Source organism: Diaporthe citri (genome assembly GCF_014595645.1).
Source record: "Diaporthe citri strain NFHF-8-4 chromosome Unknown scaffold_8, whole genome shotgun sequence".
Classification (NCBI taxonomy): domain Eukaryota; kingdom Fungi; phylum Ascomycota; class Sordariomycetes; order Diaporthales; family Diaporthaceae; genus Diaporthe; species Diaporthe citri.
Window position 1 is genome coordinate 2,364,294 of NW_025064853.1, and position 27,298 is coordinate 2,391,591.

The 27,298-nt window shown below is 46.5% G+C and overlaps 10 protein-coding genes across 10 annotated transcripts; 3 read left to right on the forward strand and 7 right to left on the reverse strand.

The window, feature by feature from the left end:
• Positions 1 to 7,850: 7,850 nt before the first annotated feature.
• INS49_015008 (uncharacterized protein) lies at positions 7,851 to 8,216 on the reverse strand (the record flags this gene model as incomplete). Its single annotated transcript, XM_043175695.1, has 3 exons — positions 7,851 to 7,895; positions 7,950 to 8,128; positions 8,195 to 8,216. 3 exons carry the CDS (start codon positions 8,214 to 8,216, stop codon positions 7,851 to 7,853), a joined length of 246 nt encoding a protein of 81 aa, XP_043020652.1.
• Positions 8,217 to 9,637: 1,421 nt separating this feature from the next.
• On the reverse strand, positions 9,638 to 10,360 carry INS49_015009 (uncharacterized protein; the record flags this gene model as incomplete). The annotated part of the gene is made up of 1 exon (XM_043175696.1): positions 9,638 to 10,360. The coding sequence occupies one exon, from the start codon at positions 10,358 to 10,360 to the stop codon at positions 9,638 to 9,640; it is 723 nt and encodes a 240-aa protein (XP_043020653.1).
• Positions 10,361 to 11,374: 1,014 nt separating this feature from the next.
• INS49_015010 (uncharacterized protein) lies at positions 11,375 to 11,763 on the forward strand (the record flags this gene model as incomplete). Its single annotated transcript, XM_043175697.1, has 3 exons — positions 11,375 to 11,435; positions 11,521 to 11,604; positions 11,702 to 11,763. The coding sequence occupies 3 exons, from the start codon at positions 11,375 to 11,377 to the stop codon at positions 11,761 to 11,763; spliced, it is 207 nt and encodes a 68-aa protein (XP_043020654.1).
• Positions 11,764 to 13,013: 1,250 nt separating this feature from the next.
• Positions 13,014 to 14,021, reverse strand: INS49_015011 (uncharacterized protein; the record flags this gene model as incomplete). Its single annotated transcript, XM_043175698.1, has 3 exons — positions 13,014 to 13,290; positions 13,354 to 13,808; positions 13,947 to 14,021. The coding sequence occupies 3 exons, from the start codon at positions 14,019 to 14,021 to the stop codon at positions 13,014 to 13,016; spliced, it is 807 nt and encodes a 268-aa protein (XP_043020655.1).
• A 348-nt stretch (positions 14,022 to 14,369) lies between these two features.
• Positions 14,370 to 15,682, reverse strand: INS49_015012 (uncharacterized protein; the record flags this gene model as incomplete). Its single annotated transcript, XM_043175699.1, has 3 exons — positions 14,370 to 14,914; positions 14,968 to 15,454; positions 15,518 to 15,682. The coding sequence occupies 3 exons, from the start codon at positions 15,680 to 15,682 to the stop codon at positions 14,370 to 14,372; spliced, it is 1,197 nt and encodes a 398-aa protein (XP_043020656.1).
• A 426-nt stretch (positions 15,683 to 16,108) lies between these two features.
• Positions 16,109 to 18,013, reverse strand: INS49_015013 (uncharacterized protein; the record flags this gene model as incomplete). The annotated part of the gene is made up of 2 exons (XM_043175700.1): positions 16,109 to 16,199; positions 16,266 to 18,013. The coding sequence occupies 2 exons, from the start codon at positions 18,011 to 18,013 to the stop codon at positions 16,109 to 16,111; spliced, it is 1,839 nt and encodes a 612-aa protein (XP_043020657.1).
• Positions 18,014 to 18,639: 626 nt separating this feature from the next.
• On the reverse strand, positions 18,640 to 19,073 carry INS49_015014 (uncharacterized protein; the record flags this gene model as incomplete). Its single annotated transcript, XM_043175701.1, has 2 exons — positions 18,640 to 18,720; positions 18,792 to 19,073. The coding sequence occupies 2 exons, from the start codon at positions 19,071 to 19,073 to the stop codon at positions 18,640 to 18,642; spliced, it is 363 nt and encodes a 120-aa protein (XP_043020658.1).
• Positions 19,074 to 19,597: 524 nt separating this feature from the next.
• Positions 19,598 to 21,229, forward strand: INS49_015015 (uncharacterized protein; the record flags this gene model as incomplete). The annotated part of the gene is made up of 3 exons (XM_043175702.1): positions 19,598 to 20,002; positions 20,084 to 20,589; positions 20,662 to 21,229. 3 exons carry the CDS (start codon positions 19,598 to 19,600, stop codon positions 21,227 to 21,229), a joined length of 1,479 nt encoding a protein of 492 aa, XP_043020659.1.
• An 802-nt stretch (positions 21,230 to 22,031) lies between these two features.
• On the forward strand, positions 22,032 to 23,073 carry INS49_015016 (uncharacterized protein; the record flags this gene model as incomplete). The annotated part of the gene is made up of 2 exons (XM_043175703.1): positions 22,032 to 22,190; positions 22,255 to 23,073. 2 exons carry the CDS (start codon positions 22,032 to 22,034, stop codon positions 23,071 to 23,073), a joined length of 978 nt encoding a protein of 325 aa, XP_043020660.1.
• A 267-nt stretch (positions 23,074 to 23,340) lies between these two features.
• INS49_015017 (uncharacterized protein) lies at positions 23,341 to 26,923 on the reverse strand (the record flags this gene model as incomplete). The annotated part of the gene is made up of 6 exons (XM_043175704.1): positions 23,341 to 24,295; positions 24,340 to 24,385; positions 24,437 to 24,974; positions 25,065 to 25,586; positions 25,816 to 26,075; positions 26,185 to 26,923. 6 exons carry the CDS (start codon positions 26,921 to 26,923, stop codon positions 23,341 to 23,343), a joined length of 3,060 nt encoding a protein of 1,019 aa, XP_043020661.1.
• Positions 26,924 to 27,298: the final 375 nt, after the last annotated feature.

Below are 27,298 nucleotides of genomic sequence, written 5' to 3' on the forward strand. Positions count from 1 at the left end.
GCTTAAAATTATTATTAATATTGCTATTTAAATATTTATTATTTAATTAAAGCTTAATAAAATTAATAAAGCTATTTAAATATTTATATTAATTCCCCTTATTAAGATTAATAGCATAAAAGTAATTAAAGCAAGAAGTAAGCTTTTATTATAAAGGAATATTATTTAATAATAGCTATTTAAATTGCAATATATTAAGATTATTGCTAATTATAAAAAGAGTATAAGAAAAATAATACCTTTAATATAAATTAATTTAATAATTTAATTTTAAATATTTAATATATAGCAAGGCATAAACTTTTAAATAATTTAAAATTAATTAAGTATAACTTTAATTAAATAAACCTTTAGCTTAAGTATTATATTATAAAATATTTTAAAGTTAATAAAAAATACTTACCTTAATATATATAAGGATTTTTCCTACTTACTTATTTTAATAATAAATATAAATAAAATTTAAAGCGCATTAGCTAATTTAAAATAGTTAAAATAATAATAAAATTTACTTAAAGATAATTTAAAAGGCTTATAAATAAGCTAGCTAAGCAATTAAATATAAGGCATAAATATTAAAAGTAAAAGTATTATAAGAAATAAAAATAAAAGCGAAAGCTTTATAAAAAGTAAAAGCGGAAATTAATAAAGCTAACATGCTATATTTAATATAATAATTAAAAAGAAAAATAAATTTGCTTCTTATTTTATAAAGGTATTTAAATCTTTAATAGCTATATTAATGCTAATTATTAAAGTAAACTTTAATAATTAAGAAAATATAATTAATAAATATGTTATTAAGCAGGTCTTAAGAATATTTAAAGCTTTTATAAAAAAGCAAAAGTTATAATAAAATAAGTAAGCAAGGAATTAAAGATAATAATAATAATTAAGATTATAATAAAATAAATTTTAAAACCTATAAATTTAATTAAAGATAATAAAGTTTTATTTTAATAGTTTTTATAATACTTATTATAAAGTGCTTAGAAAGAAGTATATTAATAAGTATAAGGAATTATATAAGAAATAATATTACGCTAAATTTTAGCTAATTATAAAAAGCTAGCTTTTACGCTTATTCTAAACATTCTTTTAAGAAATTAACTCTTCTCTTTTTATATATATTTAGTGCTTTAATTAAGCTTTTCTTATTTTTAAGAATTTTTAAAATATTTATCTTTTCTTTTTCTTTAATTCCTTTTTATTCCTATCTTCTCTTTTTATTATATTAAAGCTCCTTCTTAAGTTACCCTTAAGAGGGTTTAGTAAAACCTATTCCCTATTATTTAAGTGGCTCGTTTTTAGTATATATAGCTTTAATTTATTAATTAAAAGCTTTATATAATTTTTTAATAGCTGCATAAGTATAAAACTTAAAGGTAAGAAATTATAAAAGCTTAAATATATAATTATTATAATAAATAAATAATGCTATATAAGGAATTAAATATATACCCTTAAATCTTAAAATAATAAAACTTTTTATATTTATAAATAAATTATTTATAAATAATTAAAACTTAATATTTTAACTTAAATATATTATTATTCTTATAAATAAAACTTATAAGGAAATTAAAGAATTTATAATAATAAGCAATATTTTCTATTAATTATTAATAAAGTATAAATATATCATTTAAAGCATATTAATAAGCAAAATTTATAATATAATAAATAAAGTAAATATTAAAATCTTTTTAATTATAATAATTAAAATAGCTATAAAATAATTCTTATTATTAAATATATCTTTAATTATTTATATAAACTTATATAGCTTATATAAATACCTTATAAAGTTAAAAATAATAAAAAAAAAGCGCTTTATAATTAATATTATATTATTATAAAAGTTATATAAAATAAGAGAGATTGCTAAAGTAAGATAAATAAATAAAAATGATAACTTTATTAATATAATAATAAAACTAATTTTAAATACTATATTATAAAAGCTTATTAATAATAATAAGCTTTATATATAAGTAAATAAGTTAATTAAGAAACTTAAAGTAGCTTCTTTTTATTAAGAAAGGAGTAATTTGCTGCTAATATTTTTTCCTTTTAATTTTATTACTGCTAGCTATAAAACCTTATACCTTTTAAACTTAAACTCTTAATATAAACTTTAACTTTTTATACTTTAATTAAGATCTTTTTAATACCTTATTATATATAAGAATAACTTTATAATTATTAATATTATTAATAATTATTATTTTAAAGTTAACTTTATTATTATTATTGCTTTTTATTATTATTTATTAGCAATAATATTAAAATTAACTTTTATTAAATTTATTTATAACTTATTAATTTCTTTTATAATTAAAGAATAAATTAATAATTATTATATAATAATTGCAAAGTTTTATATTATAAATATTTATTTTAATTATTAAATTTTTATAAAATCTTTTCCTTTTTATTATAATGAAAAATATTAATAATAATTTATAAAAGTTATTTAATACTTTTATTAATATACCTTATAAGGATAATAATAATAAATAAAATTATTTAATAAATATTATATTTATTACTTGCGCTAAGGATATACTTAATATAATTATTATTATAATTACCGTTAATATAATTAATGTTAAAGGTAGCCTTATTGCAACTCTTAAATAAAATTAAGATTTCCTTATAAATATTATAATTATAACCTTAATTAATAAGATAAATATTATAATTATAACTTTAATTAATAAAATAAATATTGCAATTATAACCTTAATTAATAATGTTGGTTTGGCTTTTATACGGTTGGTAATAAATAAATAGAATATGTAATTAATTTGGCTATGGTGTGGAGGGTAGGTTGCAGCGAAATTGCAGCCTTCCCCCGTTTGGCTATAAGCTAGCTATAGTGGTTTATACATAGGGCATGTAACTGCTAGCTGGCAGCTAGTTGGCACCAACTGGCAGCTATTATTAATAAGATTAATTTAAACCTTGTACCTTTAAATTTATATATTGCTTATAACGCACTTATTATATGGGCACGTTGTATATAATGCTTATATGTACTATTCTTATATTAGTATTTTTTTATATATATGTATGTAAATGCTTTAAAATCATGTTTTTTTTTTAAATTATTGCTTAATTAATTAAATCGCTTAGTTAATATAAATATCTTATTCTTTAAGGGGTTATAATGGGTTAAGTATCTTATAACTATTACTTTAATAAGTTAAGTGCAAGTATTTAAGTGCAAGTATGCTTAAATATTTTAAATGCTTAAATTACTTAAAATTACTTAATTAAATTATTTAATTGCTAATATTTTAAAGCTTTAAAGTGTTTAAATATTGCATTTTAATTAATTAAAAGTTTAAGTTATAATTATTAGCTTAATTATTATTATTATTATTATTAAAGTATTTATTAAAGCAGTTATTATAAATATTATTAAGGTTATTACTTAATGCTAAGTAATTATCTTTTTTTTTTAAGTTATAGTTATTTTTATAAGAAATATAATGATTATTATTTTAAATATTTTTTTTAATTATTTTTTTATCTTCCTAATGGTTTTTAATTATTATTTATTAAGGCTTATAATAGGGTTGATTATATACTTAGCTTTGCTTAAAGCTATAATAATGGTAATAGCTGTTAATATTATTAAAGCTTTAATAATTTTAATATTTTATATATATAATATAATTAATTAAATAGTATAAAGGGGTATTTTCATTAGTATATTTAATGGCCTTATAGGGAAGGAAGCTATTAAGGAAAAGGTTAATGAAAAGTAACTTGCTAAAGATAAGTTAGCTGCAGAAAAGGCTGCGATTGCCTTTAAGGCTATTAAGGAGGAAGCTGCTAAGAAGGAGCTTATTAAAAAGGAGGCTATTAATAAGGAGGCTGTTAAAAAGGAGTTGGCTAAGGAGGAGTGTTAAGATTGTTAGCGTTATTAATATTGCTTGCTAACTTATCACGATAAGTATTAAAAATATATGCTTTTAGCTTATGCTTTAATTTAAATATTAAGTTATATTATTAGCAAATAATGTTTTTATGTTATATACTTATAGCTTTTATAAATAACTTTATTATTATAACTTAGGAATTTATAAATGCTTATAAATAGCGCTTAAGGAAAGATAATTACTTTTAAAGGGTTCTTAAGGAGGAATTAAATAGCTAAGAGGCAAGGGTTTTTTTATAGCTAATGGCAGGCATTTATTATTATTATTATTAAAGCAAATCTTAAGATAGTTAATTATAAGGTAAAAAGGGAAGGAAAAAGAGAACGTTTTTTTGCTATATTTATAAGCTAATAATTAGCTTTTAAACTATTTATTTACAAGTAATAACGCCTAAATGTTATTACTATTTAATAAATTAACTTATATTAATTCTAGGGTAATTTATGCTTAAAATCTTATTAAAGGGTATTAATAAAAAAGGCATTAAGAAGAGGAAAGGTTATGCTTATTAATTAAATATTAATTATTATTAAAAGGTAAATATCTTAAAGGTTTAATTAAGTTATTTATATAATTAAACTTATAGTAAATCTTAATTATTCCTTTTAATGGTTTTAAGCTAATTAAATAAATAAAATAATTGCATTAATTACTTACTTTTATTAATATTCTTTAAAGTATTTAATTAAAAATATATTAATTAAGTATATAAATTAATTAAAATAAATGTTATTTATTAATATTTTAAAGTATTTAAGCGCCTTATGCTTTATTAAGTGCTTAAAGGGGTTTTTAAAGGGTTATAGGCCCTAAGGGTATTGCGTAAGTGCCTTAAGGGGTGTTAGTTGTAAATAAGGGCTTCTTAAGGGTGCTAAGTAAGGGCTTCTTATAATAGTTATAAATAAGGGTGTTGATAATTAAGGGTATTATAAGGAGGGCTTTTTAGGCTTCTTAAGGCTATGCATTAATAGTAAATAGTTTTTTTTTGCTATGCGCTTATAAATGCTTATAAATGGCTTTATTAAGTAACTTAAGGTTTTATAAATGCTTATAAATAGCTTGAAAAGAAGGTTCTTAATAATATATAGTTATGTTTGCTTAGGAAGGTTGCAAGGAATTAAGAATATTGCAAAAAAGGCTTTTTTAATATATTATTTTTAAGTATGCTTATTAAAGGGGTTAAAGGTTATTTTTTTATGTTTATAAATATTTATAAATAGCTTTCTTATAAAGGTTTTATACTTATAAATGCTTATAAATAGCTTTTTTAAGATTATAAGTTGCGTTATTTATAAATGCTTATAAATAATTTTTAAAGAACTTAATTATTTATAATTACTATAAGTAATTATTAATTAGTATTGGTTTAGCTTTTATATGGTTAGTGATAAATAAATAAAGTATGTAATTAATTTAGCTATGATATAAAGGGTAGGTTATAGCAAAGTTGCAGCCTTTCCTTATTTAGCTATAAGCTAGCTATAATGGTTTATATATAGGGCATATAATTGCTAGCTAGCAGCTAGCTAGCATTGGCTAGCAGCTGCTATTAATAAAACTAGTTTAAACCTTGCACCTCCAAATCTATGCATTACCTGCAGCGTACCCACTGCATGAGCACGTTGTACATAATGCTTATACGTATTATTCCTATAAATAAAATAAATATTATAATTATATTCTTATTAAGCAATAAGATAAAGATTAAAATTATTATTAAGGCTATAAGAAAGATTAAAATCGCTTTAATTAATAAGGATAAAAATAAGCTTATTAATCTTATTAATTCTTATAGCAAGGTTATTGCTAATAATGCTTATTTAATAAATATTAATAAGGATATTAATAATAATAACTTTTATTTACTTGCTTATTTAATAAATATTAATAAAAATATTAATAATAATAACTTTTATTTGCTTAATATTAATAGTAATTTAATTATTATTAATAATAAAAATAATTAAAATTAAGTTAATAAAATCTTAATAAAAATTATAAAAATTACCTTTAATTTTACTTTTATGCTAAGTATTAAAAAGAATAAGCTGCTTATTAAGATTAATTTTTATAAAATTATTAAAATTAATAAGCTAAAAGCTATAGCTATAACTTAAGCTAAAATACTTTTCTTAAATAATGCCATTATAATAATTATTATTTAAATTATTAATAACTTTTAATATTAAAATAAATAAATATTTTTTAATAATATAGTTAAAAAACTATATATTTATATTAAAAGCATTAAAACTCTTAATGCAAAATTATATAGCATTCCTAATAATAAGAATTATTAAGGTAATTATTATTTTAAATATTAAATTATTATAATTTCCATAATAAATAATTTAATAAAAGTTTTAATTTTAAGTATTTTTTATATATATTAAATTAAAAAGATTTAGCTATTAAAGAATTAAATTGCTATATTAATTTAGCTTTAAAACTTTTTATATTAAATTATTAATAAATATATATAAAACTTATGTATAAAGGGATTTATTAAAAAATATACATTATTGCTTAAGCAACTTAAGCAAAAGATAATTATTAAAAAGATTAAAAAAAATAATAAAAAGCAAGAAAAAGAGATAATAAATAATTAAGCTACTTATAATGCTTAGTTTTAAAAAAATAAAAAGTAATTAAAGGAAATTAATTTAAAGCAATATTAAATATATTTTAATAATAAAAATAAAAATAAAAATAATAATGTTTATATTATAAAGATATATAATAAAAATAAATATAAGTTAAAGAATTTAGCATTAACTTTATAAATATTAACTTTCTTTATAAAAAAAAAATTTAAAATTAAGGTTATTATATAAAAATTAATAATTTTTATAAAGAAGGAATCTTAAAAGCTAAGTATTAAGGATAATAAATATAATGTTTAAGGAATAATATAATAATAATAATTATAAGTTTAAAAAGTAATATAATAGCGAAAGTTGCTAAAACTTACTTTAAAACTTATAAGTTATAATTTTAAGCTTTTTTAATAATACTTTCTTATAATAAAGATTATATATACTTAATATATAATAAATTATAATTTTAAGGCTAATTATAATAAGGATTATTAATTATAATAAGAATTATATATATTTATTAAAAAAAGAGAAAAACTATAAGTATTAATAAGTATAACCTTTATATTTAAAAGGCTACTTTAATTATTCCCTTTAGGGCACGTAGCCTCTTAAAACTTAGATAAAATAACATTAATATATAATTGCTTCCTATATGATTATCATATGTACAAGAGACTTACCAACACTGTCCTACTGTGACAGTCCTAACATGGCTTTGCAGTACGAGATTGCGATATATTATCGTCCACCCAGAGAGCCACAGCAGAAAATGCACACTGTGTATCAATAGCCCGGTTGATAGGATTTCGAAAATTGACCTAGAAACTTGATTTTTCATCATCCTTGTTGCTTCTTGGTATGCAGCAGTACAATGTGTCACCTTGGGTGGATTTCACGTGTAAGCTGTTAACCATATCTGCCCTGAGATGGCAGCTAGCCTACTTTGAGAATACCCAGATGGCTTACGGTATTCAAAGGCTCATATATCCAAATCTTGTATTATGTGCAAAGCCTTCGGCAGATAATTATTGTATCAATCTACGCATGTCACATTGCCGTTTCCATCCCAACACCCCGATTTTACCTTGACGTCGATCCATAAGTGGCAACGACTGCATCCTCCACAAAGACCCACTCATACAACAAGACAAAATAGCTAACGTGGAGTAGCTGAGAAGTGGAAGTCACTGTAGGTGACATGGCCTCGCTTCGAGTGCCGTGTGGTAACGTTGCCTACAAAGCTTTGCCGTGGTCGCTCTTCGTAACCTTCGAACTCGTGTGAAACAGAACCATACTGGCCTCATTTCTGAACATGTTTCTTCCCCTCGTTATGGGATTTTACCGTCTGGAAGTTGTCAGAGATTGATTGCGATTAAATTCTGCCTTGAAACGGTCTCACCTGTGCAAAATTGTTCGTGCTCTGTTCCGGTTTGCCCATTTGTTTTAACTTCGCCAACTCAATTTCGAATAGTCTCAGTGCCTCTGTGGAGCCGATTCGAGCATCTGTTCGCGTGTCGGCCGAAAATCTCTGATCGTGACTGGATGGGCAGTATCTTGGGTTTTCATTTGAGGCGACGCCTGGTTCAAGTTTCTGTTAGTATGTGGTAGGAGTCTCAACGCCCTCATCTCATTAGATAGACGTACCCGCATCGTACTTGGGAGCCATGGCGGAGTGATGGGGTGGTTTTGGTATCGCTCAAAAGATTTATTTGCCGAATCGAGGATGGTTGAATTATCGTCCGTTGGTAAGCTCTCTTAAGTCTTCGTTGTGGGGATTCCTTTCCGAAGGATATCGCCGAGGGAGAGAGCGCTTACTCTGTCGCACGTGAGAGGGGCACGACACATGTCTCTGCAATCAAGATCCATAATTGTGAGCTTAGAAGAGATCAGATAAAAAGGAACTTTCGCGTACCACAGGCCCACAAGACTGCTCTGCCAGCTCATCAAGGTCAACCCCAATGTGTGCCAACCGAGATACTCACGGATCCCGATCGGGGCAGTCAAGAAGACAGTAATGTAGTTGGCCGGCGCAGGTGAGATCTGACTGGCCAGGGGGCCAGAGAACTGTCTCGGCATGCAGTAGGCCCGACTGAAAAGGGTCAGAAGACGTGCCGTTCGGTTGCTACGCGGTTTCTACCACACCGCTGCAAGGTGGTCCTTTTGCACACTACATTAGACCCCAGTTTAAAAATCCACAAATGGGCAGAGCAACTGAACAACATGAGAGCGGCCGCATATGCAACCTGTATCCTGATTTGAATCCTGCCGTGCCACTTGAATGATGCGTCTGCTCCGAGACGCCCGCACGTACATCGTTTCCAAAACATCCTACTCGTCAACCGCAGCTGCTTGGTGTCAATTTCCCAGCCGGAGGCCAACCCACGGCAACGAAGGATGGACACAGTGAACACGTAAAAAACTACCGTGTTGGGTTGGAAAAGTGCGGGAGAAAGTGGGTTCGAGGCCAGGCTAAGAGAATCCTTCCCAAAGGACCTTGTCAGCCGAAGGAACATGAGCGGCAATTCCGCAATATGGTCTAGTCCAATTGGAATTCGCGGAGTCGAACGGCTATTGCTAATAGATAAGGGCTTGTAAAAGTCAACCACCTTTGCTCGAACTAGTAGTTCGCCTGGAGCGCTTAAGCATAGGTGCGGTTTATACCAACCACCGAGGACCTAATCTCCACGCTGCCGTGAAAACAATTGTTGGCAGGATTGCGTGTGGACATTTTTTTCTGGGACCCGAGCAGTGCTGACGTCAAGCAAATCCTACGGGGGAAATGGTACTGTCGGTGTACGTGGGCACGTATTCAGTGCAACCGAAGCAGTCCGAAACAAATGTATGAAACAGTGGAGGATATGGGGAATCAGGCCATGACAGAACGCTATCCTGCCAGAGGTTCACACGGTTACTCGAATTACAATAGATACGGTGATGAAGTCTTCTCCTTTAAGAAAGTCGAAAGCAAGGGAGTCTTCTGCCCAAGCGATGACCGCACATCGCGCCTTGAAAACTAGAGATGCTCTGTGTGTTATCACCTCCGGCTGGAATATGCCCAGCACAGGCTCTTTGTCCAGAAAGAGGGCCCTACCGATACGAGACATGGTCCGCAGCAAGACCAAGCTGCGTTTCCGTCTTGCCGTCGGTTGTCTTCACGGCTTCATCGTAAGCCGCCACGACCGCCACCACATATGGCCCATTAGCTGCAAGGATGTCGTTTGCGGCAGTGATGCCCGTCATTGCGGGCCCCGACACTGCTGGTGGTGTCACGGGCCTCATTTCCGCAACAACCATGTCGACAAGCATCGCGGAATAGCTCGATCGAAGGGGGTTTCTCCTTCGATCAACAATATAGGCGACGAGCGCATCGTTGTCTTTGTAGTCCTTCATGGAGAAGCGGTACTCAAACCCATCCAAAGAAGGGCTCACGGCGGCGGCCACCGGCTTGTCATGATGTAGGTACGGGTGACGATGTTCCAGCTCGAGAAGAATTGCCTGGCGCGCCGCCGACATGCTTTGGCCGGCGCCCGACGTCCAGATATCTCTCAAGGCGTGCTCGCCTTCATCCGTTTCCAGCGCAGCCTGAATAGCGGAGCGGACTCGGTCCGGGTCGCTTCGTATTTGAGTATCTGACCAGTACTGTAGAACGGATTCGGTCTTTCCAGTTTGAAGTATTCTTATGCCATTGGTCTCGAGTCGGTCGTACACATCACGGATCTTCTCCTGCCTCGCCGCTTCTGAGATATCGCTTGAAGCTGGATCAAACTCGGTCGTTGCCTTGGCCCTATGTGAACTGTGGCACTGACCCATTATGTTGGGTCGACAAAGGGGACGAATAGAGCGGATTGATGTGCTCAAGGAAAACGGCGGATCTGAACACTTCTTCAGAGGGTAATGGAGTGACTCTGATGGGTATGAACGGTGCTTAGGCAGTGTACCGCGGTCTTGCAACTCGAGCCGCTTCATTGTTCATCAAGAGATTTGATGAGGCCCTGCCCGCTTAAATTCTCAGGCCCAGACGGAAGGATGTGCTCAGCTGGCCCTTCTACAGGTCTGCCACTTGAGGCTGAAACGCCCTTGTATATTCGTGGCGCCAGCTGAACAAGGTCGCAGATGTGGTGGAGGGCACAGCCAGCCACTTCGGCCCCTGGGCAGTGACAAGTGCAATTATCATAGCACATGTTGTGTTGTGCACACAGCCTTGCCAGATAAGATACCTAGAGGCGGGTATGGTATGGGTAGGTGTTCTACCTTGTCAGCTGGTCCGCATTGACCCAAGTCGGGCCAGCGTGTTGAGGAAGAACCGCTCTGCGCGACACGTTCAACAGGAACACCCAAATGATAATCTCGTCATATGATCTGAAGCGGAAGATATTGCATGGGAAGGTTGGTTGAATGCCATCTGGGAGAGTACATAGACTAGGTAGACATGCATGAAGGCTGGTGTCTACCTAGGTACTTAGTGCGTCCCTAGCCTGGCAGATACTTCCATTTTGCGGGGGTCACCGTGACAAAACTGGTCACTCATCCTCACTCATCCAACAGTATGACCGACTTACGCCCCACTTTTAAGCAAAGCTCCAGGACTCTCAACCAACCAGCTCCAAGACTAGCAACGCGGCAGGAGCGAAAACTTTTCGCCGAGGGAAAGCACGGTCGGAGCGCACCAAAAAAGTTACCCAGCTGCCTCCAGCAGCAGCATCGAGCCTTGATATCCACCTTTGATCCCCGCGCCCTTCTCGTCTATCAACGCCGTCGACATCTCAACCCGCCGAACTCGATCCCGATTTCTCATATCCGCACGAGAAATTCTCATCTACAAAAATGGACGCATCCAAGCAGCCAGTCAAGCTCGTCAAGGTCACCCGCGTCTTGGGCCGTACCGGTACGGAGAAACTGCCCTGACCTTGCTGCAAACAAGCAGTCGCAAACCACCGGACGATGGCTAACTTGTTTCTGCCGGGCGACAGGCTCTCGCGGTGGTGTCACCCAGGTTCGCGTCGAGTTCATGGACGACCAGACCCGATCGATCATCCGAAACGTCAAGGGACCCGGTACGAACAGCCCTCCCCCGAACAACCGATCATGACAGCCCAGAATCTAGGGAGCACAAGGTCCACGAATGCTGACAAAAGTGTGTGTCCCTGACAGTTCGCGAGAACGACATCCTCTGCCTCCTCGAGTCCGAGCGTGAAGCCAGACGTCTCCGATAAGCGCAGAACAGTTGAGACGGCGGGACGGGGGCTATCGAAAGTCGGTCGCACGCATGATCTAGTTGGGACGTCCGATACCATCAGCAAGGGCTATGGCTACGGCTATGGCACGGGGAAGAGTTCTTTCGGGCAGACAGGGAGACCGCCTCATTCACGCATAATGAGCGACGCCACCGTTTGAGGGGCCTCGGGGTCTTTGTTTCTAGAGAAAAGGGAGTCCCGGATCGCTGGAATTGCGAACAAAAATCATTTCAAGAGAAAGCACGAATCACAACCACCTTCCCGACCGAAACATTTGTCCGACTTTCGAGGGTTATTGATGGCCTACGTGACATGCGATGGATACTGCCGGTTTGAGGCCGTGAGAGACTGACTAACAGCAGCCACTCCTTTCGACGACTCACCCGTAGGCAGAGCTGCTGCCCAAAGGAGAACATGTCTGGATGTTGGCGCAGTGGAAACGACGAACGGAACAGAGGCATGGATTGATGGGGTATCAACCTGTGACCGCGGCTCTGTGCTGTAGTATCTAACGAGACCGTTCCCGGGCCACGTTTCTCTCCAACGCGGTCGTACGTACTGCTCACCATGGATCAGTTGAGGGCTTGACGGTTCGAGCAATATATTGCGAAATGTGTCTCTGGGCTGTGGCATCAGCATGAACCTTTGGATCTGCGCCGCGGTAGCGCAGCGAGACGTACGTCGCCTCGCTTGGACGGCTCTCGGCTCAGCTAAAACCCAGCTGGCCACGGCCCGAACGTGTGTCAATCACGGAATTTGCTCTGACTACTGAACACAAGCCGCTCATTATTGTAGATCCTCGGAAGAAACTCCTCACTGCGACTGCTGCTCCAACAAATACCCTAAACAGTCGCATGCTCTACAGCTTCCACATGAACGCACGGTAGGCCCAGTCGTTGTGCCACATGCTTTCCTTACGTCCGCGCGAATACGAATATATCGTAGAGTGGCTACACGGCACAAGGTTGACATTGTGTTGTGCTCAAAAAAAAGAGGCCGCGACACCACGTAGGCACGCATGACGCTTCTATGCTATACTGTACATGCCCAGGTAGTAATGCCTGGTCTGCCTCAGACCATTTCTCACCTGACATCCATCTCCCAGAGACCCAGCTGAGTCCGTATGACAACGTCTTCTGTCTCGAGACCTGTCACGCTTCAACTGTGATTTGACTTTTCGTCTTCAGACGACTCTCGCGTCCGGTCTTTTTGACCCCGGCTGGCGAGCCCTACTCGGTAGCTTTCTTGGACTTGGTGCGCTTGGTCGCAGGGCGGCTGACGTGATGCTGGGGGATCCAGGTCTCGTCGTAGCCCTTGTCAGCGCCAGTGGTAATGCTGGGAGACTCGGGGCCGGACAGCGGCTCAGCAGCTTCGACAGGCTTCTTGCCCTTCTTGCCGACACGAGGAGCGCGCTTGGCCTGAGGGAAGAGGGACTCGATCCAGGTCTTGTAGACGAAGTAGAGAGTGCCACCGAAGACTCCGGTCAGGAAGAGATACAAGAAGATGCTGTTGCATGTCTATTAGCTGGTGACGTTCATTCAAGCTGGTGGGGGCTTGTATGCGACGTACATCTGGGGGTCAAAGATGCTGGTGGGGGGCTCGACGATGCTAGCCAGACCGTTGTGAGCCTCGACCTGGAAGACTTGACCCTTGGGGTTTCCGACGACGGCCAGAAGGCTGACAACAACATCTTGAGGCTGCATGTCCAGAACGAAAGAGAAAGGCAGCGACTGGGACTCGCCAGCAGGAATCTCGACGTTGTACTGGACAGCGGACAGGTTGCGAAGGACACCGGCCATTGGGTGCGCATCCTCAGGCAGCGGCTGTGTGGTCGACAGCGTTCCGCCGATGAGGGCAAGCTGGATTGGCTCATCCTCATGGTTCGCGACCTCGACGACCGCCTTGGTCGGGTGCCCGTTGACGAGCTTGACACCAAGGCTCGAGTCGGGGAAGTGGGTGGCGATATCGATCTTCAGGTCGGGAATATCAGGGGCGGCATCGGGAGAGGCCCTCGCATCCTCTGGCTACAAGAGACACAAAATGTTAGAATCGTGGGGCTTGCTGGGACGTGGTCCCACGCAGAACAGAGCAGAGCCAAGCAGAGCAGAGGGCGGCACGACAGCTCTGCTAGGGGTCTCGTTCAACATGAAGAGTTGACTTACATCTGCCTCGGCGGCGAAGACGGCCGCAGCGCGAAGAGCCAGAAGAGCAAGGGTCGAGAGCTTGAGAAGAGCCATGACGGAAGTCGGAGCCGTAGACAGTGACAGGTGGGAAGGGGGGGGTGCACAAGTGCGAATGCGATGCTCCGCGGTGTTTGTGGTGTTGGAGCTGTCGGAAGGTCCAGAGGGCGAGCTGTCCCAGTTGAAGAAGATGTGGCCTTCCAATGCACCGACGCGCCGCTTGCCGGGGGCAACCCAGCCTCTCGCCTCAATTGGTATTCCAACAAATAGTGGAGCTTGGAGACCCACCTGAGCAGGCCAGTACAAGTAGCCTCAATGCCTCATGCTGAAATTCGAGGGTTCGCAATTCGGAGACCAGCTTGTACAATTACCTTCTCAAAGTACCTACTGATACTATTACAGCTTTCAGGCCTCAAATGGTGTAGCGGGGGTGATGACGCCAGTGACGTCTCCAAACCCAACACCGTCGCCGCAGAAGCCCGTCAGCCTGGCTTCATCGCCATCCTGCAGCCAGACCAGGTCTTGGCCATCGCTGAGCTTGATGCTCTTCTTCCCACCCATTGTTGTCTCCAACAGACAGCCGTGCTCATGGTCCTCTGTACCCGACACCGTCCCCGTCGCCAGCAGGTCACCAGTGTTCACATTACAGCCGTTGATTGTTTGCTGCGCGACGAGGTCACGGAACGTCCAATACATCCAGCCCAGCTGCGCCTTACACACCGTAGTCGATACTCCGTTCCTTATAACATCCACGACAAGGGAGATGTCATAGCTCGATTTCTCCTTTGGATCCTGGAGGAATGCGGGTACAGGAGTCTCCCTGGGCGGTGGTGGCGCCTCGAAAGGCTCCAATGCCTCGAGGGTGACGATCCATGGTGATATGCTTGTATGGAAGCTCTTGGAGTTGTTCGGCCCCAGTGGCATCATCTCCAGCTTCTGCACATCCCTTGCTGTGATGGTGCGTCAGACTCTGAGCGACGAATCAGAACTCGCGGGGACTCACAACTCCAGTCATTCAGCAAGACCAAGCCGAAGATGTGGGCGTCGGCATCCTTGACGGCCACCCTCTCCCCGAATTTGGACGGCTTGCCTATGACTGCTGCCATCTCCAGCTCAAAGTCGAGACCCTGCGATGGTCCGAAGGTGATGCCCTCACCGCCGTCCTGTTGGTACACCCCATAAGGCCTGACCACGGGGGTACCCGAGACCCTTACAGAAGAAGCCCTTCCGCCGTATCCGATGGGGTAATGCACCGACGCAGGAGGCAGCATCCTCTGACCGGTTGACGCTTCGCCTGCATTCAAAAGGTGCTGCTTAGAGCAAGAGAAGTCGGTAAAGCCTCTCACCTCGATGGGCAAGTGCAATTGAACCTGCTCCACTGGCACGCCATACTTTGTTGCGGCCTGCTCGTCGGTGAGCACCTTCTGGAGGCTTGACCGCAGCTCTCGCAGCTTGTCCTTTGGGATGCTTGCGAGAGCATTGAGAGTTGTCTATTAGGTCAGCCCTTCGGCTCGAGGCACTGCGACTTTTCAGCTTCGGTTGCCACTTCTCACCTGCGCAAACGCCTGCCTGACCTGTTCCGAGGCCTGAATGGGCAGGTCGCTCAAGAAGAAAACATGATCGTGGACCCGCGTGACGACTGCTTTCTGTGGGTGGCTGCTGCTGGTCGCAATCCCGTACGGGACGTTTCTGACCGAGAAGTGGTTGGAGAAGCTCATCGTGAACTATAGCCTGCGTCACTGATGTCTACGGTCTTGGATGATGAATTGGAATGAGGCGTCACGGCGGATCTTGGATAATCACCTTCTTGGTATGCATTCTCTGGCTAACTAATAATATGTAGCTCACAGCCCTGTCTCTGCTTACGAGCCTCGGAGGAGACCTCGAGCGAACATATGGAGTACCCCACCCCCACCGGAGCACTCGTGCAGGCCACACAAGTCCACACCAACCGCTCCGCAGTGGCCGTTCCGAAGTGCAACGCGGTGGCTATCAGCAGTCAATGCTACGTTGCTCAGATGGACAACATTCATGGCAGACAAAGTTTTTATGATTTCCGGACCAATCTCCTCAGGAAAAACTATTGCGCAGTTGGGAAATACCTCGCGCAAGTGCAGAGTTATTTTAATTTCTAAGCTTGTGGTCTATTTGGAGGGGATCACTGGGAGAGTAACGTAATTCTCAAGGCCGTCCCCAAAGTGGATATGGTTCTGTCCGGCGAATTTTGAAGCAGGGCTGCGAAGGGTTAGCTACTCGTACGGAATTTGCGCGGAGATGAGCAAAGGCTTCGCAAAGACTTACCGATCGACTTGGGAGTTGTGCTGGAAGACGGCTGCTCCCTGGGTGTCACCACTGGAGACCTCGAAGACGAGCTTCCCTCCTTTGTCTACAACCACGTTGGTGGGCCAGATCTCGATGTCGACGGGGTACACCTCGCCAGCCTTGACAGGCTGCACATCGGTCGAGAGGTACTCGCGGTGAGGCAGCCAAGCCTTGTGCTTGGGGTTTTCGTCGTGGACCTTGCGCAGGCTGGCCCGGAGCCATCCCTTGACGAGCGGGACTCCGTCGCCAGCTGTGCCTGTATAGAAGACCTCTTGCCCAGAGGGGTCGATGTGTCGGATTGTGACGAAGATATCAATGTCCGTCTCGCCTCCAGCGTTCTCGGGTGTCACTGAAACGTTCAAGTGAGCGACAGGGTGGCCAGTGATCTCGGTCTCCTGCTCGAAGGGTGGGGTGGTGAACTGGAAGAGCTCAGGGTTGTCCAACGTGCCAAGGGCCTTGTACGACAGCTGCTTCTTCTCGGAAGCGGGCTTGCTCGTTGTCAGGCCTTGGTCAGGGGTGAGGTAGTAGTTGGTGTACTGCGTGCTGGGCAGCGGCCAGGCAGTCTCTTCCCTCTTGGGGTATGCCTTCTCCTTCTCGGCGTCGTTGAAGCCAACGTTGCCCTTGCGCAGGGTCACCGTGACGGGCGCGACCTTGCCTGGCACGCTCCAGCCCACGCGGTCATCGCCCTTCAGGAAGGCGTCCAGGAAGCTCTTCTGCAGCTCGACCTCCTCTTTGTAGTAGAATGGGAGGTCGTGGCGCCCGGTGATGAAGCGGAGATACTTGAACTTTGACCCAGCATGCAGGTATCCTTGCACGTTGCCGCGCAAGTGCAGCAGGATCCCGCCCCAGTTTGCGACACTCAGCAGCGGCACCTCGATGTCCTCGAGCTTGTACTCCTTGCTCGCGTAGTAGTCGTCGTCGCGGAACGAGTTGGCCTCGTTGTCCTTGGTCTGGTCCTGCCTGTTGGCGACCAGGACGTCCTCGGGCAGGTCGCCCTCAATGGTGTCCTCCTGGCCCCTCGCGCCGGGCCCGTCGGGCGGGAAGGTCAGCTTGGAGCGGCCGGGCAGCCCGTACTGGTTGACGAGGACCTGCCTGTTCCACCAGAAGCCGATGAAGCGGTTGCTCAGGATGCCGCCGTGGCGGCAGCGGTCGCGGTAGTAGTCGGACATGCCCTCCCAGGGGATGATGGCGGCCAGGCCCTTGGGGCGGCGGGCGGCGACGCGCCACTGGGAGCCGGCGTAGTACGAGATGCCCAGCAGGCCGACCTTGCCGCTCGACCAGGGCTGCTCGGCGGCCCACTCGACGACGTCGAAGAAGCACTCGCTCGTGCCGCGGCTCATGGTGTCGAGCAGGCCCGGCGACTGGCCCAGCCCGCGCTCGTCGGCGCGGACGATGGCGTAGCCATGGCTCGTCCAGTAGACGGGATCGGGCGTCTCCCAGGCCGAGTACTTGGAGCGGTGCTCCGGATTGACCTGGCTGAAGGAGCCCTTGAAGAAGGTCTCGTATGGGATGTCCTTGCCGTAGGGCCCGTATGTCACCAGGACGGGGTACTTCTCGCCCGGGTTGCTCTTGTGCGAGAGGGGGAGGTAGACATTAGCACGGATGGGTAGGCTGGAGGCCTTGAGCGGGATCGAGACGTTCTTTTGGAAGAGGACGTTGGTTTCCGGGTCCTCGTGGACCGACGAGATGTCCCGGATGGGAGGCGTCTTGACTTCCGGCGCGGCCATGTTGCTTAGACGTAGATGGTGGGCGTGGAGAGTCAATGGGTTGTGGTAGGACAATGGACATAAAACGAACGAGGTCTCCCGCAGCCGAAAGTCAACGGTCAAGATAAATGCAAGCTGAGGAGCAGAAGGAGAATAATCTCCCCTGTGGCTGACGTGCTCATCCTCGCCCTCGAGGAAGCTCCAGGGGAGCTCCGTAGTGTGTGTGGTTCAGAGGACCGGCAGGGTGCGTGGGTGCCCGGATAGGTGGGGGCGGGGAAGATGCTTTACAGCCCCTTGGGTCGCATGTGCTTTTCCGTGTATTGTTTTAGATTCTAGGCCACGAAGATGCAGCACAATCCCCATGTTCGCTTTCGGCGTGAACATGACAGTTTTGAGTCATACTGTGCACGATCACTATAGTAATTCAGACACGCATTTGTGAGACACGTGCATTCGCCATGTGTAGGCTTCACACCTTTCTTATATTTGCTTGATACTGTCCATAAGCTGTAGAAGAAAAGGAAAATGCTGTGTCTTGATCTATTGCACAATGTAGAACGAAGTCTTGATGGAGTCGAACTATTACTGGCGTGTGCGGATTTTGCTCCTTTTCACGTAGCACATCTTGATGCCTCATCTCATTCCCCCTAGATCTCACCCCCGACTTTGTAGTGGAAGATCTTGTCATTTATCCTCCCGCCAGTCTTTGTCCAGAGCCACCTCACATTCTATTGCAGCAGTCAGTCAGTGACGGGACTTGATAAACTGGACGTCCAACACTTGCAGCATTAAAAAAGACGCCGGTGAACATGGTGGTCACAAAGACATCTCCCACCGGGTTTCCTCCCAGTGGCCGCTGGGTCAGGTCCAGGTCCCGGTTGATGGGTCTGTAGGGAGGCACTCCCCGATGCTGTGTGCCCCAGCCGGGCGGGTTTGCTGCCGTTGGCGTTGGCTGTGGATGTCGGCTGTCTGAGTTCGGCGGTGCCACTGTCTCGTCGCCAGTGAGATGGATGTCGTAGTCCTGCAGGACCTGGCGCGACACGGCCGTTGTTATGGGGTTGTCCACGGTTGTGGCGGACATATTTGCTGCTTTGCTTGCAAGGGGCGGTTCGTCAACGGGGTATCAAGTTCACGATGGGCTGGGTGTGTGGGTGATCTGACGGTCATGGGCGATGGAATCTGTGTGAGCTCGAAACTCGGCCGTGCCGAAGTGCCCGTCTGCCGTCCAAGGTTGGGCCAGTAATAAAAGAGAAACCAAGGGGTAAAACGATCTCCCCCAATGCGTGACCGACACACTTGCCTCCCTCAGATCCCCCAACCACCCCCCCCCCCACATTCCGCCCCCGCGCCACCGCTCCTCGGACTGCGGCTGCTGGTGAGGCACGCGTCCCGTCCCGTCCCACCAGTCCCTCGAGGCTGAAGCTGCGGATGCGAGAGCAGAGCTGGGATTGGGGCCGCCCGGGCACGAGGACCTGACCTGGCCACTTCTTTGCACGTGGGTGAAGCTTGAAGAACAATTGCACGTCGCCAACCCCTTTTAGTGCCGTTCTCAATACCAGGTCCGGACAGACACTATATTGGACAGCAGACATCACCACCACCGCCATGGCTTCAGACACAGCAGCCATTGACCGCCTGCAGGCGTCCGCCGTGGACGGGCGGACGGAGAACGGGCGCTACCGCCAGGACCAGCTCCAGCGTCTTCACAAGGCACTTCGCGAAAAGGCCAGCCAGATAACCGCAGCCCTCGTGGCGGACTCCAAGTCACCCAGCTCCGAGGTGGACGCCGAGTACTACCTTGGCATGGAGGCCGTGAGGCACTTCTACGACAGCCTGGACTTTGAAAAGGATCTCAAGGAGGAGTACAGTGTTGTGCGCGGCGAGGACAACCTGACGAGGAGAGTTGGCGCCGGGATGGTGGTCATAAGACCGACCTCTCACACGCGCTTCTACTCGATTGTCACTCCGCTGGCAGCTGCTATTGCGGCAGGGAATTGTATTATACTCGAGGTAAGCCTCGGGAATTCCATGTGGGAAAGCCAGAGAAAAGATCTCATGTGTGCTAATCAATATTCTTCCTCTGTCCCGTAGCTCTCAGAGACGCTGTCGCAAGTAGATTCGGTGCTGCGCCAGGCCCTCACAGAAGCGTTGGACGTGAACACGTTCTACGCCAGCAAGACCACCACGGACCAATCCGTCTTGGACGGTGCGGTCCTGGTCGACCAGACGGGCAACGGGCCCCCAAGCACACTGACAACCCAGCTCCTGTCCTCGTCGCAGACCCGCTGCGTGGCCATTGTCGACCGGAGCGCAAACATCGACGATGCCGCGAGAGCCATCACAGCCGCGAGGTTCAGCTTCGGCGGCACATCACCGTATGCGCCGGACCTGGTGTTGGTCAACGAGTTTGTGAAGAAGGACTTCTTCGAGGCGTGTTCCCGGTATGCGACGTCGTCGTTCGCCAGGGACAGCAGCGTCAAGCGCGCGGGTGGGGATCGCCGCGGAGACGTCCAAAAGGCGATCAAGGACGCCGAGGACAGGAAGCAGGTGTCGAGCTTTGGGTCCAACGACTTCAAACTGGTCGACATCGTGGACAGGTAGGTGTGCCCCGAGCAGTTCAGATGTCGAGTACATTCAGTTGCTAATGTTCCCCCCTTCTTCTCCCACAGGTCATCACCCATCATGGACCTCAAGATCACAGGCCGCTATCTGCCCATCGCCACATGCTCGAGTCTCACAGACGCCATCTACAACCGGGACTTTGAGAGCCCATTGCTGGCGGGCTACCTCTTTGCCGAGCCGGGCTCAGCCAAGTACCTGGCGCAGTTCCTGCCCTCCTGCATCTCGCTCATCAACCAGATCCCGACGCACCTCCTCGTGGGGCCGGCGGCGCCCACGGCACACGCGCCCGACTTTGAGCACCGGTACAGCCGGGACATGTTCTCGGCGGCCCGGCCGCAGTTCGTGCGGAAGCCGGCGGCGGCGCTCCACAAGGCCGACGAGCTGCTGTCGGGCGGGCCCAACAGGGGCGGCGTGACGGCGGCGGCACTGCGCGAGGCGGCGACCAGGCCGCTGGCGCCGGTGAAGCAGTCGAGCAACAAGGCTGTGGGGTTCTTCGAGCAGGGCATACTGACGGGGGCGGCACTGTACCTGTCCATAATCCTGCCGGTGGTGGGCTACTCGACCTACTTCCTGGGGGGGAAAGGTGTGGAGTTTGCACTCAAGTTGAGACGCTGACAAAGGGCATCTTGGTTGTATCTGATTTGAGCCGTTGATGCACACGCATGTAAATGACATTTCTTTTGTCCGCGGTTAGTGATCGATAGAGTAGAGACACACCACGTAATACGCCTATGATGCGTGACAAGCGTTTTCAATCTCAATGCCCCCGGCCCACCGACAGCGACGTGCTTGCAGATGCAGGCAAGATAATCACCAGGTGTGCTGCTGAGGATGCCTCGGCCCAATTCTGTGATATCTCCAGGGTCCAGATCGGAGACAAGGGCGCCCCACAACACGGGAGTCGGGATGCTGCATGCGCGACTGTGGGAAAAGGGAGGGGCGGAACTGGGGGGGACTGGGGGGAGACGTGGTGGGTGGGGGAGACGAGATGCGGGTCGGGGATCGGAACGGTGGGGGAAGGGGACGCAGTGGGTACCCCAGTAAGACCCGGTTGGATTAGGATCCTGCAAATCAGTTAGTCTATTCGTCTTCAAAACCACTACGGTGACTTCTCTCGGCCCCAGGACGGCCCCACCTCGCCTGCGAGACCTCGAGTCTCAAACCACCACCACATCCAACCTCGACTAAATGCCTACCTAGCACTTGCAACATCTGATTGACATGTGGCGATAAGTGGCAATCGATTGCTTCTGTGAAGATATAGGTGTTTTGGGTCGGTGCTTCTTGTCCTGCAACGTCCTCTTCTCTGGTGAACATATCCTCATCCGGCTTAGCAGTCCCAAGTCATCGCCAGCACATAGCCGAGCCACTTCGACGACGCCTTGGGATATCTGCAAGTGTTGCCACGACACACAAGATGGCGGCCGGAAAACCCAAAAAGGGCAAAATGGCCCCCGTGCACTTCTTCTCCCACGGCTCGACCATGATGCTGGGAGAGGAGCACTCCTCGGCCAAGTACTGGGAGAAGATGGGCGACCTGGCCCTGGCAAACGGCCTCGAGCATGTGGTCATGATGGTGAGTAAAAACAACCACTCCAATACTCCTCCCCACTGCATCCAGCCGACACACACCTATCAAGGGCGCTCACTGGGCGACAACATACGAGGGCATCTACATCTCGGCCCACCCGAACCCGGGCAAGTCGCCCGTCGCATACGTGCACCCGTCAAAGTACGAGAACTACAAGCTCAACCCGGACCTGGCCATGGTGCCCGTGATCCAGAAGCACCTCGCGGACGCGGGGATCCCCTCGCGGCCCGACCCGGCCTTCGACTGGATCCACGACACGTACCTGGTGCTGATCCGCATGTTCCCCCGCGGCTGCCCGCCCACCACCATCGTCTCGGCCCAGCACAGGTACGACCCGCACTTCCACATGTCCGTCGGCGCCGCCCTCCGGCCCCTGCGCGACTGGGACGCCCACAAGACCCTCTTCATCGGCTCCGGCGGCGCCGTCCACAACCTCTACCGCAACGTCTGGGGCCCCATGCTGCGCTACCGCGACAACTTTGCCCAGCCCACCCCGCCCGCCGCCTGGGCCATGGACTTCCGCCAGGAGGTCATCGACGCCTTCGTCGCCGGCAACAGCGCACAGACCACCGTCGACGACGCTGCCTACGGCACCCTGCTGCGGAATGGGAAGGGCGCGGTGGGCAAGGGCAGCCGCGGCGTCGGCGGCCCGCGCCTGAGGAGGAAGATGACCGCCCTGATGAAGCACCCCATGTACCGCGAGGCCCACGCTACCGACGACCACTTCCTGTCGTCCCTGTGGGTCGCCGGCCTGTGCGGCGCCAAGGGCGACGAGGACATGAGGGGGGAGCTGGGCGCCGAGGACTGGGAGCTGACCAACATGTGTAACTCGCAGTTCACGCTCGGGAGTTGGGACGATGATGACTGAGCACCCAGGCAACGCTGAGGGGTGCCTTTGTGCGAAGAATGATTTTTGATATCCAATTGTGTAGCCTGTAGCAGTCAGCCCCATACACCAAAGTAATGCTTTTCCACTAAACCATGAGCCACATGCCAGCCCCGTGTCCACATCCAGGAGACAAAGGGGTATGACCTGCCCGTATCCACGATTCAACAAGACACACACCAAAGCACCGCCAACTCCCAATGTCAAGAAAGAAAGAGGAAAGAAAATGTCCAACGCTGGTTTCTCTTCCTAAGTTAGGTCCATGCTGTCCCATCCATCCAGCGGCCCTAACGCACTGAACATGTCATCGCCTCCAGTCAGGTCTAGCCCACCCGCTGAATCTGCCCCAGAGCCACCCAGGTTCAAGTCCCCGCCGCTGCCTCCCAGGTCCAACGACAGGCCCGCCGCCCCAGCGTCGAGCGCCATCGGGTCGTCCATCCCGAGTTGGCTCGCCGCCGCGTTGACGGCAGCAGCGTCGTCCACGAGCGCGTTGGCCATGGCAGCGGCCTCGGCGTCGTGCGGGAGCGCCGCGATGGTCGCCGCTGGGGTCATCTGCGCCTCGACCTTTTGGTACAGCCGGACCACCGTCTCCGCCATGGCCGGGTCTTTCTTCTGGATCTTCTTCCACTCTTCGGCCTCCCACTTGAGCGCCTCGCGCAGCGACAGGCGACGCTGCGGCGGCGTCGGTGCCAGGGCGTCGTTGGCGATGCTGGACACGTCCGGGGCGCACACCAGCGCGATGGCGACATCGTAGGCTATGCTCCCGTTGCCCGTCTCGGTCAGCTGCTTGAGCTCCTCGAGGATGGCCTGAAGCAGCCTCCTGGCGCCCATCAGCTTGAGTCCCACCAGGATCTGCCGGTGTGCGTATGCCGTCGGCATGACACCAGGGTTCAGAGACCACATCGTGAGGTTCTGGAACGTGTTTCTGACACTCGCGGTGAGACCCCCGCTACCGCTACTGGTCCACTGCTCCAGCTCCTTGTCACCCGCGGCACCCGTGCGCCTGGAAAGCTCGACGTTGCCCTTGAGAACTTGCAACAGAGGTTCGACGTCTTGGCTTCTGGGATTCTGCCTTTGGTACGTCCGCAGCCCACTCTCCAGTGGTTTGGCAACAATGTTCTTCACCGTGTTGAGCATGTCGGAGGACTCGGGCGACATCTTCTGACTTGGTCTTATGATAAGCTGCAGAATCTTGACCGTGGCCCTGTTTCTTCCGGCCGGTCGGTCCATAGGCAATTGGAAAGGTACATGATACCCGTCACGAGGGACGGCCCCAGAAATGGTTCCACGAGATCTATAGGCGGTCAGGGAAGGTGCAGACCACACGGAACACGGGAGGACTCACATTCGATACCCGTCTTGAGGGTCTCCTCTGTTAGATGCCCGGTGCTGAAAGCCAGGACAATATTGTGGAACAGAGTTGGTATCAGGAGATAGAGGTCTTGCGGTGGACAGGACGACAGCAAATCGTCGGCAAGGCCCCCTCCGTCCGTGTCGAAGAGGCCATGGATCCAACCGTTGAGCTGGTTCTTCTCCTGGTCATTCAGCTCGTCCAGTGGACGGCTGAGCTGTCCATTGGCGAGAAGCTTAGCAACGAATGAGTCCGCAGACCGGATTCCCAGGTCGGACGCGGACAGGTTGTAGCGATAGACGAATGCCAGCAGGAGCAGCAAAACAGAGCCGAATTCCTCATAGACTGGTTGGTACTCGCCTTGGTCATCCTCGTATCCCCAGTTATCCAACAGCTCGCAGAGAGGACTCAGGATAGTTGTAGGTTTGTCGAACAGCAAGAGAACATCCAGATTCAGTGGCTTTCCCACCAATTTGCAACACAACGTCTTCAGCGACATTGTCTCTTTATTTGAACAAAGTTTCCCAAGCATCTTGTGGGGCGTCGTTTCGTGTCAGCACGTGACGACCTAAGGGACCACGGGTCCAGGTGGCTTTCAATGGGTTTGGACACAGAAACTCACCTCCGTCAAGGCCTGGCAGCAAGCGCCGACGTTGCCGTCCATGTTCTCAAGCTCGGTGACAAGCTTCTGTATGCGCTCCTGCAGTGGGTCCGCGAGACACTCCTGCACGAGTTTGTCCTTGTTATAGCGCCCGCCCGCCGGCAGGGTCTGGTAGGTGTAGTCACCAATGAGCTTGTCGATGCTCGTCTCCGGCACAAGACCGTGCAGACAACACGCCGTGACAAAATCTGAGCGGACCGATTCTGTGAAGGGGTTGCTGCTAAGGTTGTTTTCGAAGAGGGATGTCAGTGTCGGGAATGTGTTGGTGTCTACTCGACTCAGCGCGTTGGTGATACACAACTCTGAATTGAATGGGTACATTGGTTCCGACGTCGCGAAGGAAGCCAAAATGAGCGGTACTTTGTTGATCAGATATGATCTTATGAGATTCGCCGTCTTCTGGCCCTCGTTCTTAAAGATGGCGTTGGCGAGCACGTCGAAGGATGCAAGGATGAGATCGATCGCAGTCAGTTGAATATCTCCCTGCAGTCCAGTTAGTCACATGTAGCGCATGGTCGCCGGGCAGTGTCTGCGCATGCTAACCTGATATCTGTTATGTAGATAATTATAGAATGATGCATCGTCGATCAAAGGCCTTCCTACGAGCTGGGGGAGGAGGTAGTTGGCAGTCAGCAATCTCTGCGTCATGAGACCGTTTTTCTTGTCTTCTCTTGTCTCTCTTTATTTTTCTGAAATCGTGGGTGTAACTTACCGCGGCGTTGAGATAGATATAGAGCCCTGCGCGAGACCTATCGACGTGCAGGTCTGGTATTGAGAGATTCTGCAGGCCCAAGGTCTCGTCGAGCAGCTCATCCATCTCGGCATTGGCAGCTTCCTTCTTCTTATCGATCGGCTCAAAACCAGCCAGCGTCTCGGTGCGAAACAGCTCCAATCGTGCTGCAATCTGGGAGGCATTCTGCATTATCGACGGGATGAAGCTGGCAAGGCTTTGCGAGAGGGCCTTACGCGCACCTGGCGAGCACACATCAGCCATGTTTCCCCCCCCAGGGAACAATTTCTTCTGAATGGCTACGCAAGCAGAGAAAACAACAACAGTACCGCACGTGGCAGCACGACTCACCTTTCGCAAAAGGCTTGCCCAAGGCCTGCAGCACAACTGGGTTCTCACAAACGCCTAACAACAGCATCACAAAGGCTGCCCTCGAGTTGTCCATGTCGTCTCGCCTCTGCTGCGAAGCTTTGCTTCCAGCGCCGCCCATAATGACGTCGTCATCGTCAGCCTGAAAGGCCGCGCTGGCGGCCGTGAACAGGGTCATCCACCGGGCCATGACGGCACTGACATCCAGGGCATCACGGCTGTTCCTGATGGCCAGCCCCTGCGCCACCGCCTTGGTGAGGCGGTAGAAGATGACCTCCTCGGACGAGAAGCTGCTCTGCCAGCGGGTGACCTCGTTCTTCCCTGCCGCCCCGGCGGGCTTGTCGCCACCACCGTCCGCCTCGCCGTCGCCCTGTTTCCGGTGTGGATCGGCGGCCAGCAGGACGTGGCATGTCGAGTACCGGTACAGGGCGGCGAGGATCGCTGGGGTGTCGATCAGGCCGAGGTCCAGCAGCGTCTGCATGTAGTGGGGCACGCGTGGATCGAGGGTGTACTTGTTCCACGAGGTCGGGCGGAGGACGAGGTCGGCGACGGGGCCGTGGCCCAGGGGGTGGCGAGCATGCAGCAAGGGCGCATACTCGGCGAACTTGTCAAAGTCTAGGCGCTGGACCAGACAGCGCTGCAGGAAGCATTCCCATTCCCTGCGCGAGGTGGCGGCCTGCTCGTGGCGGGAGGCGGCGTTGGTGCCGCCGGAGTCGCCCATGCTGGGTGGCTGTCTGCCTGTCTGGTTATGCTGGGTCCGAGATGGCAAGATGTCTTATGCTGCGAGCTCTGATGGCGTGAGGTATGCGGTGAGGCTTCATCCCAGGAGCAGGCGGCGGGGCGGACGATTGGAAGCAGGACGGGAAGACACAGGATCGAGGTGGATGGCGAGGCACGGCGCTCAATTGGCGTGCGCCGTGCGCAGACTATGCATCACTAATCAGGCGGTATGGTCCAGCGGAATGAGAGACTTGCTGTGGTAATAAAATGACTTGAAAGGGGACTGTGAGTCTGCAGCATGTGTCGCACGCGGATCCCCGCGTGCTGAGGATGCTTCTTCGTGTGACGGCAGGAGGCTTGAAGCTTGGTGCTGCTA